The 16,127-nt window shown below is 33.8% G+C and overlaps 2 protein-coding genes across 4 annotated transcripts in view; one reads left to right on the plus strand and one right to left on the minus strand.

The window, feature by feature from the left end:
- Positions 1 to 15,279, plus strand: part of TMEM204 (transmembrane protein 204) — a 45,790-nt gene extending 30,511 nt beyond the window's left edge. Inside the window, exons 3-4 of the mRNA XM_051969425.1 lie at positions 2,388 to 2,543; positions 13,882 to 15,279. Coding sequence (XP_051825385.1) covers positions 2,388 to 2,543; positions 13,882 to 14,126 — 401 coding nt within the window. The 3' untranslated portion in view covers positions 14,127 to 15,279. The remainder of the gene's footprint in view (positions 1 to 2,387; positions 2,544 to 13,881) is intronic.
- Positions 1 to 16,127, minus strand: part of IFT140 (intraflagellar transport 140) — a 192,759-nt gene that overhangs the window by 54,631 nt on the left and 122,001 nt on the right. The window lies entirely within an intron of this gene.

The following is a 16,127-nucleotide window of genomic DNA, read 5'->3' on the forward strand; positions in this document are numbered from 1 at the left end:
TCTGAATGAATCATTTCAATGGGTTTTAAATCCATTTATAAATTATAAAAAGGTAATTTGTTTCAAATAATTTAGAACAATTAATTAACATCTAAGAATATGGAAATTTACTAGTTTTGTATTTCAACAAAACCTTTGCATAACTGGTGGATAAGATTTAAAAGTGAGCATCATGATTTCATAAGTATATTCAACAAGGTACATTTGATTCTACATCTTTGTGAGGTTCTGTTTTGGGTTTGACTTTTAGCTAACAGTTATTAACAAGTATCAAAATAAACTAAACTTGGGACCAAACTTCTAAAATATTGTATCAAAGTGTAAAATCAAATTTTTCTAAAATACTGAAATAAATTTAATTTTTTTTGTCTTTAAAATATATTTTAAGTGATATGTAGGGTATAAAAGATAGGGATGGTATAAGGGGGGGTGGGAGACAGGAAGAAGGAAACAAATTCTAAGCCCTAATATTAACTTTAAAAATGCAGCCATTTTAATGTCCAAAAATCCAATCTTTGTGACATGTACTTATTTTATGATATATCAAGTTGAAGGTAAAGGCTCAAAATTTGTATCCCAGTAATATTCCCAGAAAAAGCATCTGAGTTTCAACTATGAGAGTCATAAAAATTCTAATCTTTAGTCCTTGCCTATAAGTCTTATGATAAATGTATACTAATTTTTTTAGTTCATATTATGATGAAATGCTAGAATTTCTATGATAAAACAACCTGTGTACTGTTTTTGTTGTCTTCTATTAATTTGATATAAACAAATTAAAAATAATATTTCTTCTAAAAAAAGAATTCACTGTAGTGTGTTATCTACTTTTCTGTTCTCGAGTGAAGCTTTTACACTGGGATCATCAAATGGTCCTGAGGCAAAGTAATTAGTGTAATGTTAACAAATTATTAGAAAATAAGGAATTCCATTTTGCCAATATGAGATAGCTTGTTACTGAATGCATAGAAAATGATGCTTCTCTATTGCTTCTAGGATAAAATATAAATTCCTTTGTTTGGCTTTAAAGCTTTTCACACAAACTGGCTCCAGACTTTTTTTCAAAGAGTGTGTGTGTATGTTATGTGTATGTGTGTATATACTGTGTCCAGGGAAAGTCACATGAGAACAAGAGACAAGAAAGCACATTGAGACCCTACAAAATGTAGGTGCCGGTCATATTGGCCACATGTTTCCTACACAGATGCTTCACTACTATTAGACTTAGGGGTGTGCTAGGGTTGTTAAATTTTCAGTGTGAACATTTAACCTCAAAAATCAACAAACAATAAATCAGGGCTTAATTTTTTGCTAATGTTTAGATTTAAGAAAGTGCTAATAGCATAGGTTAAACATTGGAGATCCCATGGAGTTCTTAAGTTTGTCCATGCCTGCTCCATGTGTATCAGGGATTATGTTTTACAGCCTCTTTTATTCTACCACTTTGCGTTCACTGAATCCACCATTGTTGTCAGAGAGGGCTAAGGAGGACAGGCCCTTACAGAAGTCCACAAGTCCCCTTCCCCTCCATTTATCCCGAATTGCACCAAGTTATCTTTCCTCTTGCTCCTAAATATTTCTCTCTGCCCATCTTTCCTCCCAAGTTATTTCTAGGCTCAGTGCAGAAACCTCTGGTTTATCTACTTTCTCTTGAAATTATTTTGTGTTTCCTCTGCATGGGCTTTGCCTCTATCTACATCCTTGTTATATTCTCTAGTAAAGGGTAAGATCCAGGAGGACAGGACTGTTTCATTTTTTGTTTCCCTCAGTGCTGACCATGGTATTGCATACATGCTTTTTGTATGGCATTGAACCAAATCCTTTAGGCTTGGGGTGACATTCTCTTTTCCATTTTCCTATCTAAAAATGAGTTCTCTTGTACTTCCAAGGAAAAGTGCTTTATGATTAAGGCATGACATTCATGATTTTTTCAAATCTTGATAAAATAATAAAAATGAGCTATCCCAGGATCTGGTAGGTAATATGCTGAGTAGAGAATTGATTGCAGTTCATCACAGCAAAGATTACCAGACAGAGAAATATTGGTAGTATAAACTGAATGTTCCACTTCTAGAAGACTGTTTATTGAAATGTGTTTTGATAGCATCACCTGATATAATGGAAAGGATCTTCACAGATTTCATATGACACGAGAAGGGTTTTGAAAAGTCTAAGAAACTATGAAAACAAAAGAGGATGTTATTCATATTATTTGTAAAAACACAATAATTAGAAATCAAACTTGATAATTACTCAATCAAGATACAGGTTATGCAGAATTTTCTTTGTGAAGCCAACAATATTAAATTATTTAATCTAGTATTTCAGTTTGAGACCCAGTCTTTGACCTAATGTAGTCCTCTTCTGTTTTGGTGTGTCCCTCACAGTGCAATTTGATATGATGCGGGCCTGTAATCTGATTGCTACCATTGCCCTCACCGCAGGACAACTCATCTTTGTCATGGGACTGATGGACTTGCCCATCATTTCACAGGACACCCAATGGTGGGAAGAAGCTATTGCTGCTGTATTCCAACTTGCAAGTAAGTACCTTGCTCAATGATAAGGCAGGAACTGAAACCTATTTCATTCTGCAATGATGAATGAATAGATTTGACATATCCAGGAAAGGAAACTACTGGAAGTCTAAAATGAATCATTCTGGAAATAATGAAAGATATGAAAATAATTCCCAGGATCTTAGCTTTCTTGAGAAACCCTCTTTCCAAAAGAGGGTCAGAATGTTGAGTACCTTTGACAGTAGCCATTGTAGAATAATGAGGAACATGACAAATTTTATACTATATCAGGAACGAGAGAATTCATTTCATCATTTGTCAGAATTGTAGTCATTAGGTGCCGATGTTTCAAAATGGGCAAAAAGAGAAAAAGTTCCCTTCAGATCTCAAACTATACTATAAATAACACCACTGGTGAAGAAAATGTAATTTTTCCTATAGTAATAAGAAATTTCTTGGTAAGGAGTTTGTATAACAATGAAAATATTTATGTCCTCTTCTCTTTTTTGGTGTAATGGATTTTTTTTCTTTGCAGTCCCTGAAACATCACATTACAATACCTAAAAATGGTTTTTGGGGTTAGAGAGATTGAAGGGAAAAAGCAAGAAAGACTACAGTGTTCTAGCCTAGAAAGTTTTAAGATACTTTCTCTGTGTTTGGTGTACTTCTCTCCTTTAATGGCCCCACAATCACCCCCCGAAGCTCAATAGGTCTGTTTTGCCCGAAAAGGAAATGCATTTTGGCCCTCTTTGGACTTGTTGTTTCATTGACAAACAGTACAGTGGACAGCTATGTGCCTTTCTTCTATCAAACTGCTAATTTTAGAATGAGTTTTTTTCCTGTGCTAGAGTCTGTTTTAAACAGAGTTAGAGAGAGACTGAAGGGCGCCAGGATATCCCGTCACAGGAGAAGGAAATGCCTGCTATTACCTGTTATGCAAGCTGAACCTTGAAATCCCTAGTGCTCGGGTGGGGAGATGGGGGTAGGGCTGGAGAAGAAGAGTTGGAAGTGATTAATAAAATATTAATAAAAATAGGAAGAGAGGAAAAAATACTTCACCAGGAACTAAGAAGACTGAAAAAAAAAAAAACTAGAAGGTTGTAGGAAAGTTACAAACCTTACAAACAGTTTACAGGAAATTTTCTGAGGTTTCTAGGAGAACAGCAAGGAATGTAAAATTAGCCATCAAAGATGGCACCATTTGTTGTTATGTAAGAGTCTTTGTTCCTTGAAGCTTCTTTTTCATTTTTTTGCAGAACTATCTAAATGTCATTTAAATATACCCCAAGAAAAGTATCTTTTTCTTCTCAGATAGATGGAGGCAACTGTTATGTATGTTTATGGGCATAACATTATTTGACATTTAACATGTTAAATATAGCATCATTATATCAATATTTAGTTTGTAGGTACACATGTTTTCTCTTACCGATTTATAATTGGCAATCTTCATGAAGGCAGGAACTTAAACCTATCTAGAAGAGTTTTGCACTAATGTTGAGCTTTACCTCTAGTACTATCAAGAAAATAAAAGGGGTAGGCAATGATATTTATGATTAATTAGAATCCTGTGGTCCTCAAACAAGATGACTACAAACTCAAGCCCATATTCACTGTAGGAGCCTTAAGCTTCTCAAATATGTTTCTACTATTTGATCACTAAAGGGGATTTTCAGCTTTCTGAAGTGGGAATACTCTCTCCTGTGATGTTCCCTAATTCTAATATTTGGGTTCATTTCATATATTTTATGATTTTAACATTTTTGGTCATGTCTTCTTTTAACCACTGACTTTAAAGATGGGGACAGGCTTTTTAATAACAAAAAAAAGTTCCTCAATCCCTCTGGATCTTTTTTTTTCCTAACATGAATTTTCTAGATAAACAGTTTTTAAACAGAACCACATGAATCATATATGTGTGTGTGTGTGTGTGTGTGTGTGTGTATGTATATAATGTGGTTATACATAAAAGTCGAATAGGATTGTATGCTTTGTTTCATATCAGATAACATATACGCTTCTCTTGGCTTTTCTGACCAAAGTGACATATTGGATCAACTGTCTTGACCACTCTAGACAATTTTTCACTCTTTCCTTTGTTGCCAATTATAGTTCAGTGCTCTCCATGCTAGAAGTATAGCTTGGATTATTTTTCCCTTAATACATTGTACTTGGCTACAATGAAATTTGTCTGTCAATTTTATGTTAGGAAGTTCAGATGTATTAACTTGGCATTTCACTAGTCAGTCTAGTCAATCTCAGCTAAATAAATTTAGAGAGTTCTTTAAAAATTTTCAATACAACTAGACTTCACATCAATCACTAGAGGAAACCACTTTTATACTTTTCTATTCATAAAAGTACTTTATCTCTATTTTTCTTTCTCCCACTCAGACCCCTATCCTTAAAAATTCTTTCCCCAATTCCATATAATTTTATTTTTATTAGGCTTTAATGTGAATACATTTCTAAAGCTTTTTACAAGTTAAAACAAATTATGTCTACTGACATAATTTTTTCACACCAGAAAGACCTGGTTTAAACTCTGGAATAGATTAAGTAAATTATTTTTTCTCATCTTAACAGAACCAGCAAACATAAATTGGGACCTGTTAGTCTTTACTCACCTACTAGAATTCTTGTTCATTATTTATTACAAGGACAATGAGGTTTACGGAATCTATATCCACACATGATGGTGAAAAATTTTATACATTCTATTTTCCATTTGTTCTTTATATTTTGCTTTTCTAAATTTGGATCACATTTTCTAAATACTTCCTTTAAATACCAACTGCATTTTTTTTTCTTTCTTTAACATTCTTGGTACTTTTGAGTCTTAAATGGCTGCCATAGATCACTTTGGCAGAAAGATGCTTTGGGATCCCTATGAAAGCACATTAGCTTAGAAATTATTGTGCTTTAGATTTTCCTTTCCAAGAATAATTCTCTCTAGGGAAAAAAAAATTTGAATAAGAGCCATTATTTTGCTGTTACCAATGTGCTGGAAAATTTCAGCCTGAGTAATGTCTTCAGAGACAGTTCTCTTCAATTAATATGCTGTGTTAAAAGTTTGCCTTGGAAACCAGGGTACTCCAACAAAATCACACTTAAAAGTGCTTTTAAAAGTTTTAAATTTTTTTCATTTCTCTGTTGCTGTTATTCATAAAATTGCTATAATAAAAGCTTGACTGATCAGACACAGCTGCTTAGCATTCAGTGTTCAAGAGTGTTCCAGTCTTTCTGATTTATGCCACCTGCATATATATTTGACAGTCTTTCAAAAAGGATGACCCTCTGACAGAAAATGAAGCCCTAGGAAGGAGGCAGGAAGGAAAGGAGAGAGGAAGCAGTGGTACTCCGGGGGCTGAACTGTAATTCACACAACACTCTGAACCTTCAGAGCTTCCACACCTCCCAATTCACAGGAAGAGAACTGTTTGCTTTGGAAAAATAACTTTATGTAGAATCAATACCATGTGCAGAATTTATCAGTCGATAAATTTTTCTCTCCCCACCCCCCCCCAAAAAAAAACAACTGAGTAAATGTTGAAAAATAATCAAGAAATTGCTCCAGGAATCTAAGACATGGAAAGTAATGTGAAGCTTACTATAAAAAATAAAGTAACATGAAAGGCAGAATTCTCGGCCCAGGACCATCTTTTGTTCCCTCTTTCTTGGCCCACTTATTGCCAGCAATAAGCAATCAAAAAAGCAATTAAGCTAATATCACCACAGGAAAATAAATATTAACAGTGCATATATTTAAATGACTACATTGTATTTATGTATCAGATTCCAAGAACAAAAATGAGATCAGATGAATGTAGGGCTCAAGGGTTTAGAATAATATATATTACTTTTACATGGTATATCTATAAAAATTTCACACCAGATGTTGACCACTACAAATATTTCTTCACTGTCCACGATCTGGTCCGTGTGTGTGAGTGTGTGTGTGTGTGTGTGTGTGTGTGTGTGTGTGTGTGTGGTGATGAGGAAAGTGGCCAAGTGGTTATGAATTGACTGTTACTGAGGTGGGAAACATGCAACAATACTTAACTATGCATTGCTTAGGTCTAATGGATAGAATAAACTTATAACAGTAAGGTATCCTTCAAGATGTGTTGGAATCCTTACAAACTGCTAACTAATTAGAGTTGATCTAATCTTACAAGAAGATGTTTTGGGCAGAACCTGAAACAAGGTACTAAGTAGAACTAATTAATACAAGGCTTGTGTTCACACCTTTACTCATTGGAGTTCACAAGTCTGCCAGCTTCACAAAGTAAACTTTGTACCTTTGTGAATTCACACTTCCCTTAAAGCTCTTTGGGCCAGAGAGCTCTATGGGAGAAAACCCATAATCCCTCTCTCTCATATCCCACAATTCATCCCTCTTGTATAAAAGAAACAGACGGAGGCTCTTGGTGAGATTTCAGCAGAATTACGCCAGAAGCCCTCTCTCCGAGGCGAGGCAAGAAAGAATATATTCCACTTGTCTGGCTGGTTGCGGAAGAGAGTTCAGCTAGATTGGAGAGGAGCACTCTGGTGCAGACACAGAGCACTTTGAGAGATTTCACCGGAATGACATGAAGAGTGGAGCTGGCTGGAGGCTGAAGAAAGCAGAGGCAGAGGCTGAAGGACAGAATCCTTGGATTTGGCGACATTTGGAGGGAGCTCTTGGAACCAAGCAGAGAGATAGGCCTCTAAGCTAACCGGGCTATATTGGAGATAATAAAAGATCTGAACTTTTATCACCTGGCTGCATTTGGGAAGAAGATCACCACATTTTGGCGCCCGAACAGGGACTTGAACCCTTTTTATTTTCTTCTCTTAGTACTTTGATAGTACTTTTCACTCAGAAGATTGTAAGGTTACAAGTCCCAATTGGCACAAATTTTGTCTTCTCACTTTCAGTTTAACAAGAATTTATAGAACTTTTAAGATTTGCCTAAACTTGTGCTAGACATTGTGGAAGATAATGGACAAAGAAGTATAAGGCAAAATCCCTGAATTTCAGATGGAGAGAGAAGAGATTATGAAGCTCTTTTTTTTTAATAGATTTTTTTTCATTAAGTATTTTTTGAGCAAGAAGATTCAGGTAGAAACTTAGTAGAAACTTACTTTATAAAAAACAAGTAATTGTACTTTCAATAGCCACTACCACCTTTGTTAGACACTACATATATATTTGATTCACAATCTTTTCATTTTAAAAATCTGTATTTTAAAACTTTATTCAGCTATCTGTAGATAATTGTGGGTTTTAAGCATGTTCCATGTGCAATTCAAAACAAAAAGATGCATACATTGCTTTTTCTAGACTACTAAAGATAGTTACAATTATAATTTACAATTTACAATATGTATTACATAAACATCATTATAACTACCAAAGCTTGTGCTTCACTCAGATTGCCTTAAAAAAAACAAAACAAAACAAAACAAAAAAAAAAAAAACAAGGTTTTGAGGCTTGGGAAAAAAATGAAGACCTATGAATATGGGGACCAGTGAAGAAAAATGTGAATGTTATCAGATCAGCCTAAGTTTGTATAAGTTTATCACCAAAGAGTTCACCACAAGTTATTGACTTTTTTGGCTAAAGTAAATAATGAAGACTTTCTAGTAAGCTGTAGAGGGAAAATGATCTAGATAGATTGAACTCTAACTAGCTATTTTGGCATCTAAGTCAAGTAGCATGAATTAGCTGCTTAGATAAGTAGCATCATTTAAATCCTCAAATAAACAGGTCAGTAAAACCTTATACAACCCTGTAGTGTGAGGAGAAAACCACCAAACTTTTAAGAGGCTACAGATAGGGAAAAGCATACTGGGTTTAGTGTGCAATCAGTTCGGTAGGAGAGGATGCAGTGAATGAAGTAGCCATCTGGGAGTTTCCTATTTTAACTCATTTTTTGCTAATTAGTTTTTCAGCAGCTAAAGAAGAGAAAGTTCTTTCAAAATGAAAATGCAAACTTTCTAAGATTGTACTTTTCAAAATCATTTTTTATACCCTCTCCATTTTTGGCACTCTGGGGCAAAGTAACACCTGAGCTCTGTGCATAAATGAAGAACACATCCAAAGAGATGATATCACAGATACTTGTAATAGTGAAGTGGGATATAATTAGTGACTATCATTGTCATCTGTACATTTTCTTTTTTTTAAATATATTTTTCAATATATGCATCTCAAATAACTGCTAGCTAAGGGACCCCCTCATTAAGATAGTTCATTGCTCTAGGTCAGGGTATGAGATCTGAGATGTATTCTATTCCTAGCCATATCTGCCTGCCCAAACTATGTAATTGTAAAAAAGTATTTTATAAACTGCACAACACTATGCAAATGTAAAGAGCAAATATTCTTCACTATAGGCACAATCTATGCCTGTTGTCTTCATTTTCTTATTCTTTTAGCTATGAGTGGTGGTAGTTATGACTCTCCTAAAACCATTTGTTTCTACAAAAAAAGCCTAAGCGAAGTGTGAGACTGTAAGTCGGAGCTCAATAAAAAATGGTTTATTCAAGAATTTGAAATCAGTGCATTTCAACTTTTTTAAAAAGTATTTTTCCTACAAATTTATCTTAATGTTTCTATGAAAAACACCAACTTAGGATATAGCTTGGGTTCAAGTTTTTAATCATTCAAAACAACTTTCAAATTTAAGTTGTTGCTTTTTTTAACAAAGATCCTTATCTCCAGACCCTTCTTTATCTACTGGTGGTGATGCTGAGACTTCATTCATAAATTAATCACAAATTTCTACGTTGCATGGAAAATTAGAGGCAGGAAAAAGGTTCTATTAAGAAGAATAAAGTGGCGTAGGATGATTGTTTTTGTAGAAATTCAAATCAATAAATTCCATGTTTCACTTTCTATCTGGAACTATTGCTTGATCATAGTTAAACCACAAAGTATATCTATTTACTTACTCCCATAGGGTATGCCACCTATAAAATTATTGATTAAAATTTTTGGGAAATCTATTTAAAACATTTACATGTTATGATTCACCATAATATGGCATTATCCTCTTACATTATTAATAAAAAATGAAATAACAATGAACTGTTAGTAGAGTGCTTGTTATCAATACAAAGAAAATTCAGTTGTATCTACTTTAATCAATAAGTAAAGTCTTAAAGAATAAATTCACTTCAATAAAAAGAAAATGCCCATAAGTTTTTCACAATGAAAAGGCAACAGTATTCATTAACACTTAGAAGCTCTCTCTGGCAAACATATGTAAGAATATAAGACAATACTATGAGGAAGAGACACAAAAATGAATCATCATTATCTGTCAAAGGCAGCAGCTTTGTGAAGTTTTCTCTCCAGGTGAGAAGTGAAAGAGGTGGCCAGGTGACTGATTCATATTTCCAGGAAAGCCCTATACAGAGAAGATGCCAGGATATTTGCTGGTATTTTTAAGGAAGTCAAAATTTTTCCTTACTAGAGCCAACTTGTATTTGATTACTATTCAAAGCTAACAACTTTACCTGACAAAAGTGTGCTATATTTTGAGGAGACATGTGTAAGTCAATGCTCTAAAAAACCCAAGAGCTGACAAAAGAAGAAAATGCGTCTTAATATTTCCATGCTCATATTGCAAATTCAAGAAGACAAAGGGTAACAAATATTTTGTAAAAGGAGCTTAATGGGGAAAAATTGTTTCTTTTATTTGAGTTATTAAAGTTCTGGGTACCAATTTGTGTTTTTGGTTAGAATATAGAAAGAAATCCTTAAGAACTGCTTGTTTTCATTTCTCTAGTGCCTAGATCAGTGCTCTACACATAGGAGACAATAAAGGGACAGCCCAGTACATTCTAATATATAGCCTAAAGTTTAGAGAAATGGATTTGAAATTAGGATCAATATAGTAATCAGTCATAGTTTCACAGGCCTGATAGTAAAACAAATCTCTTCCTACTTGTTCACCCTTCATTTTCCCAGAGGACCAGTGACTTCAGGAGGGTGATGCTTTGACTTAAAAATGAACTGGATTTAAGTGAGGCAGGGCTGTGTCCATCCTTGGGAAAGGACAGAGGACAACAGAATGATAGCGCTAGGAGGAAAATGCACCTCAGATCTCATATATTGCAACCTCGAAATTTTAGAGTTGAGGGAAATGAGGCCAAAGATACTGTGTCTTGTTCAAGGTCCCCAAGTAGTGGGATCTAAATCCAAGTCCTTTGCCTTCTCAGTCACTGGTCCACAGAAGTGTGGAATGAGTCATATGTTGTTGGCTGTGGTGAATGTGTTTATTTCACTTATGGCACTTCATTGTTACAAGTGAGGCCTCTATGAGGTCCCGATTAAGGCACTCATTGAGGAAAAAAAAGTGCTAATAAAATATTTTTTAAAATAATAGATTTCAAAAGATTCAGAGAAAGGATAGATAGATTCAATGATCTAAAATTCTATTGGAGAAATCAGCTCAAGGGGTATGGGATGCTCCGGAAAACACAATTTTGATTATGAGTAGAAGAGAAGATAGAATAAGCATTTATATAGTGCTTACTATATGCCAGGCATTGTGTTACTAAGCACTTTTTGCAAGTATTTTTTCATTTGACTCCCACAACCTTGAAAGTAGGTGCTATTGGTATTCTCATTTTACAGTTGAGCAAACAGGATTAACAGACTTGTACTATGTCTAAAGACCAGATATGAACTCAGGCCCAGCATTCTAGCTCTTACACCAATAACTGATGATAAACAAAAGTATTCTGATGAGGAAGAAAAGAAAAAGTTATGTAAAAATACAGATATAGGTAGAGAACGCAGCAAGTGTCTCAAATTTTTAACATATTAATTTGAAGCTGAAGGGCAATAACAAGATAAACACAAGGATAGATTACCAAGGATGGATCCAATAATAATAAGGTCTTCTATAACTAATATAAAAAATGCTGAAATACAGAATGAGTAGAAGTAGGTGATGAATACTGAGAATAACCAAGTGCTTAAAAGGTTCGCTAGGACAGTCAAAAGGCCAAAGAACGTATAAGAACACTTCTTGGAATAGGTGAGATAACAATGTACAATAAAGGGAAAACAAAATGCAACCTTTTTTTTTTCCTTCCCAAGAAATGCTCTTCAGTACAAGATGTATAAAAATGTTTAACAGGGAAGGAATTAAAAGTGAAAAAAAGTGAAAATATACTAAAAAAAAAAAAATTAATTGCTCTTAATTCAAGTCACTAAGCCTAGATAAACAACATTCCAAAAGACCAAAGGAACTTGAGAATATAATTGTTGGTTTACCATCTGCTACTGGTAGGGAGAATAGTTATTGGGAAACTTTTCAGTTTTAATAATGGGAGTCCACAGTTCAAAATTGCAGTCAGAAATGTAATGTAGTTTTAGAATACATTAATATAATTGTAGTATACAAAGTGAGCGATCTTATAGTTTTTGGTCAGCTAACATGTGAATATTGCATTCAGTTCTAACTGCTGAACTTTAGAAAGGACATTTATAAGCTAGAAAGCGTGCAGTGAAAAGATAATAAACATCATGACATGAGGATTTGTTGACGGAACTAGCAATTTTTATCACAGAGAAGGCTATTTCCCTATTTGGGGATGGGGTGGGGACACGACACTTGTCTTCTCTCTGTAAGTCTTTTTATGCAGATGTGAGATTAGATTTTCTCTGCTTGGTCTCTTGATGGAATTGGCACCAATAGATAGAAGTTTGAGAAACGCATATGTACTCTGAAAAGAGAGAAAACCAATTAAGAGTTTTGGAAAAGAAGATGGATTGCCTCAAGAGATAGTGCTTTTTTCCCATCACTGAGTTCTTTAGTTAAGAGATATGATGATCATTTATTGTAGATGAGAATCATATTTTGGGTAAGGACTGAACTCTGAGGACTCTTCCAATCCTGCAATTATCTAATTTTGTGATTAATCTGACTGCATAATGGCTGGAATGCTGTATGCAGAGGAAGGATTAACTGAGGAGGAAAAGGTTAGAGAAGGGGAAACCGCCAGCTCCTTAGTATCTAGAATCTTTAGGAAGAGGAAGATGGAAAAGGAAGAAAGGGAAGGGAGATAAGACAGGGAAGGTACTTCAGTGAGAGACCAGAAATAGTCATGCAAAACAAGAAAATTGGAAAGCTACATTGTAGCACATTCCCCTCACTCCCAATCCTCCAAATGGGATGTCTAGAAACGTGTCAATCCCATTCCATTAAATAAATATTATTAACAGCATCAGCGAAAACTGTATTGAGGACAGATGTTTCTCAAGGCCTGATCTATGGATTACACAGTAGGTGGACCTAGCCATTTCCTTTTCCAAGATACAAGCTCAAATTCATCTTTCCAGACACCCTTTTAAATCATAACAGATTTGCAGGTTAAAGATCGATCTCTCTAATACAAGGCTGCACAAAATTTCAATGAAATTTAACAAGCAATTATTAAGGACCTACTATGTGCAAAGTATTGTATAAGGTGTTCAGTAGGGACACAACCCCCAAAATAAATGGTTCCTATAGTAAAGCAGCCTGCAACCTATTGGGTAAAATGGCTTTTGTAATGATAGAGAAAAGCAAGAGATGAGATGGTAAGTTTAACATCTGGAACAGGTACAAGCCTGGTTTGGCTAAAATACAAAAGGAGAGAAATCTGAAAGAAGTCTGTAAGTACACTGAGAAGTAAACAGCTAAATATCAGGTGAGCTGAAGAGAGAGAAAGAAGAGAGAGAGAGAGAGAGAGAGAGAGAGAGAGAGAGAGAGAGAGAACACTATGAACTGAGGAGACTCCCAGCCCAAGTTAGATTGAAGGAAGAAAAAGATTACTTATTAAGGTTAGCTTTCTGAAGGCAAGGAATGTTTCATTTTTGTTTTTATATCCCCAAAGTCTAGCAGACAGCAAATACTTAACAACAAAGGGGCAATGACACTTACTGAAGAGTTTTGGATTTGGAGTAGCAACATTTGGGTTTGAATTGTGCTTCTGATATTTCCTAGCTGTGTAATCACAGGTAAATCACTTAACTTTATTATCAGATTCCACATTGGTTAAATGAAGATAATAATACCCATGGTAACTATTTCATGAAGTTCAAATGAGATGTAAAATGTTCTGAAAACTTTAGAATGCTTTGCAGACTTCCATTAACATGAATGGAGAACAGCTTATTAGAAAAGCAAAAAGGCACAAGAAATGGGATGTCAAGAGTAACATGAAATAAGGGTGGAAATGTAGATTATGAGGCTTATAAAAGGACAGAAATCTAAGAAATTAAATTAGAGAACTTATATTTTTATTTACATGAGAAACCAGGAATTTTCCTTTTCCTAAATTTAATATCTTATAGAAATTATTAATTTTTTTTTACAGGCTTTGTTTTAGTCATTGGCCTAGTAACTTTTTACCGAATTGGTCCTTACACCAATTTGTCCTGGTCTTGCTACCTGAACATCGGAGCTTGCCTTTTGGCCACCCTAGCAGCTGCCATCCTCATCTGGAATATTCTTCACAGAAGAGATGATTGTATGGCACCTCGTGTTATTGTCATCAGTCGCACCTTAACTGCTCGATTTCGTCGTGGGCTAGAAAATGATTATGTGGAATCACCATGCTGAAAATCAGGAGAGGTAGTGACTATGTTTTAGATCAGGATAGTGTCTGTATACATGTGATAATTTAAAAAGTAGAAACTGATGGACATTACAAGTTCATTTTCAATACTTGTGAAGTGACTTTTGATTATTAATTTTATGGGTTACAGCTATATACATATGTATGATACACATAAATAATATGTATATTATATATAAATAGATTATATGCCCCTACCCCTACTTTTGTACAGTGATAAATTTTTTATTATGTCACATAATTTCACAAGCACACATTTTTCAAATGTAGTAGCAGCCAAAATTTGTGAAATTATTAAATAAATATGCAAGATGAAGCTACTTTATTCTCCATCTTAGTTTTTAAGATTAATTTATTCTGACAGAGGTCATACCTCAGTCTTGGTAAGGCTTCACCTTTGGGAATGCTGAATACACAGAAAGACGTAGAAAATGTCAGAGAAATATGTTAAGTGTAGCTGCATTTACAATCAAATGATTAAAATTTTCTTACAGAACCTTGTCATTGCTTTATATTATGACCCAATTATTTTTATAATTTAAAATAAAAGATGAACAAGCTGAAATTTCTTTTTAAAGTTTAATCTTCTCCATAAAATTATATGAGTTTATATTATTTTGTCATTTTGGTGGGCCCATTATAAGAAGGGTCAAAATCATGTCCTAGAAATGCAATGGAAAAATATGGGTGATATCACTCTCTTTCCATTTTCTATATAAATGAGTTTTCAAAGCACTGTTTCTGCAAAAAGCATGAAAATTGAGTTCTTTGATGATATGTTTTGGTGTCTGGAAGATTGAGGGAAATTAACCTATTTTGCTTTAAAAAAATTTAAAACACCAAAAAACACACTTAACTATTTTTAATAACTACATTTGTATGCATACATTTAAAATTATATGAGTTGGCTCCAGTGTTTTGGTAGCCCATAACAATCCAACAGTGATACTATGTGTAAATAATAGCAATCACTTTTTTCACGACATTTTAGTCTATTCACTAGTTTTTTTCTGAATGGGTACAAGAAATCTTAATACACATGTCAACATAATGATCAAGAAAAACAACTTGTTAAATATATGAAGGTTATGAAACCTTGTATTGTTTCTGTTGTGACTGAATAAAATACTTCTGAAATTTAAGTCTCCATTATTCCAATTTAGCATAGGTTCTTAAATGCCCACCATTACTACATGAACCATCCAATTTTACTAGAAGAATCCCATTTGACTTTATAGAAAATCTTTCAAGGCTACTTAAAATAGAATCTTCTCTTTGAGTCTACTGTTAAAAAGAAATGAATATGCAGCATCTCATGTTTTACATTATATGATAATTTTTGATTTAAAAAAGAAATATAATTCACCTGCCATTTTAAACCATTGATACCCTAGAAAAATACATATCAATAAAACTATTTACCAATCATCTGTTATATCTTTACCACACAAATGGGTATACCAGAGCATGTAATTATTTTGACAGCTTATTCAGTACTTGTATAAACACTGATAGGTCGTATATTTCTGTGGGACTTTTTAAATTGGAGATAATGCACTAAAATTAGTTGTAATGAAAAAATAGGTTATTTAAGATACCTTTACTATATATGAACTATTATAATGATTATTAAAACTAAATATTAGATATGTGGTTAGAAATAATATAATATCACTATGTTTACATGAAACAAATCAAGTTTTGAAAGGTAGGTCAATCAGTTATTTGAAAAGCTATCTTGTCAATATTGTCAACATGAAAAAAAAAACAATCCCCCAATTTCTGCAAAACAGATTGGAGACAAAAGGAATTAGGGGAAATACCATCTATAGGTTATTTAAGACACCTTTACTATATATGAACTATTATAATGATTATTAAAACGAAATATTAGATATGTGGTTAGAAATAATATAATATCACTATGTTTACATGAAACAAATCAAGTTTTGAAAGGTAGGTCAATCAGTTATTTGAAAAGCTAT

The sequence above is a fragment of the Antechinus flavipes genome, chromosome 1, assembly GCF_016432865.1.
Source record: "Antechinus flavipes isolate AdamAnt ecotype Samford, QLD, Australia chromosome 1, AdamAnt_v2, whole genome shotgun sequence".
Classification (NCBI taxonomy): domain Eukaryota; kingdom Metazoa; phylum Chordata; class Mammalia; order Dasyuromorphia; family Dasyuridae; genus Antechinus; species Antechinus flavipes.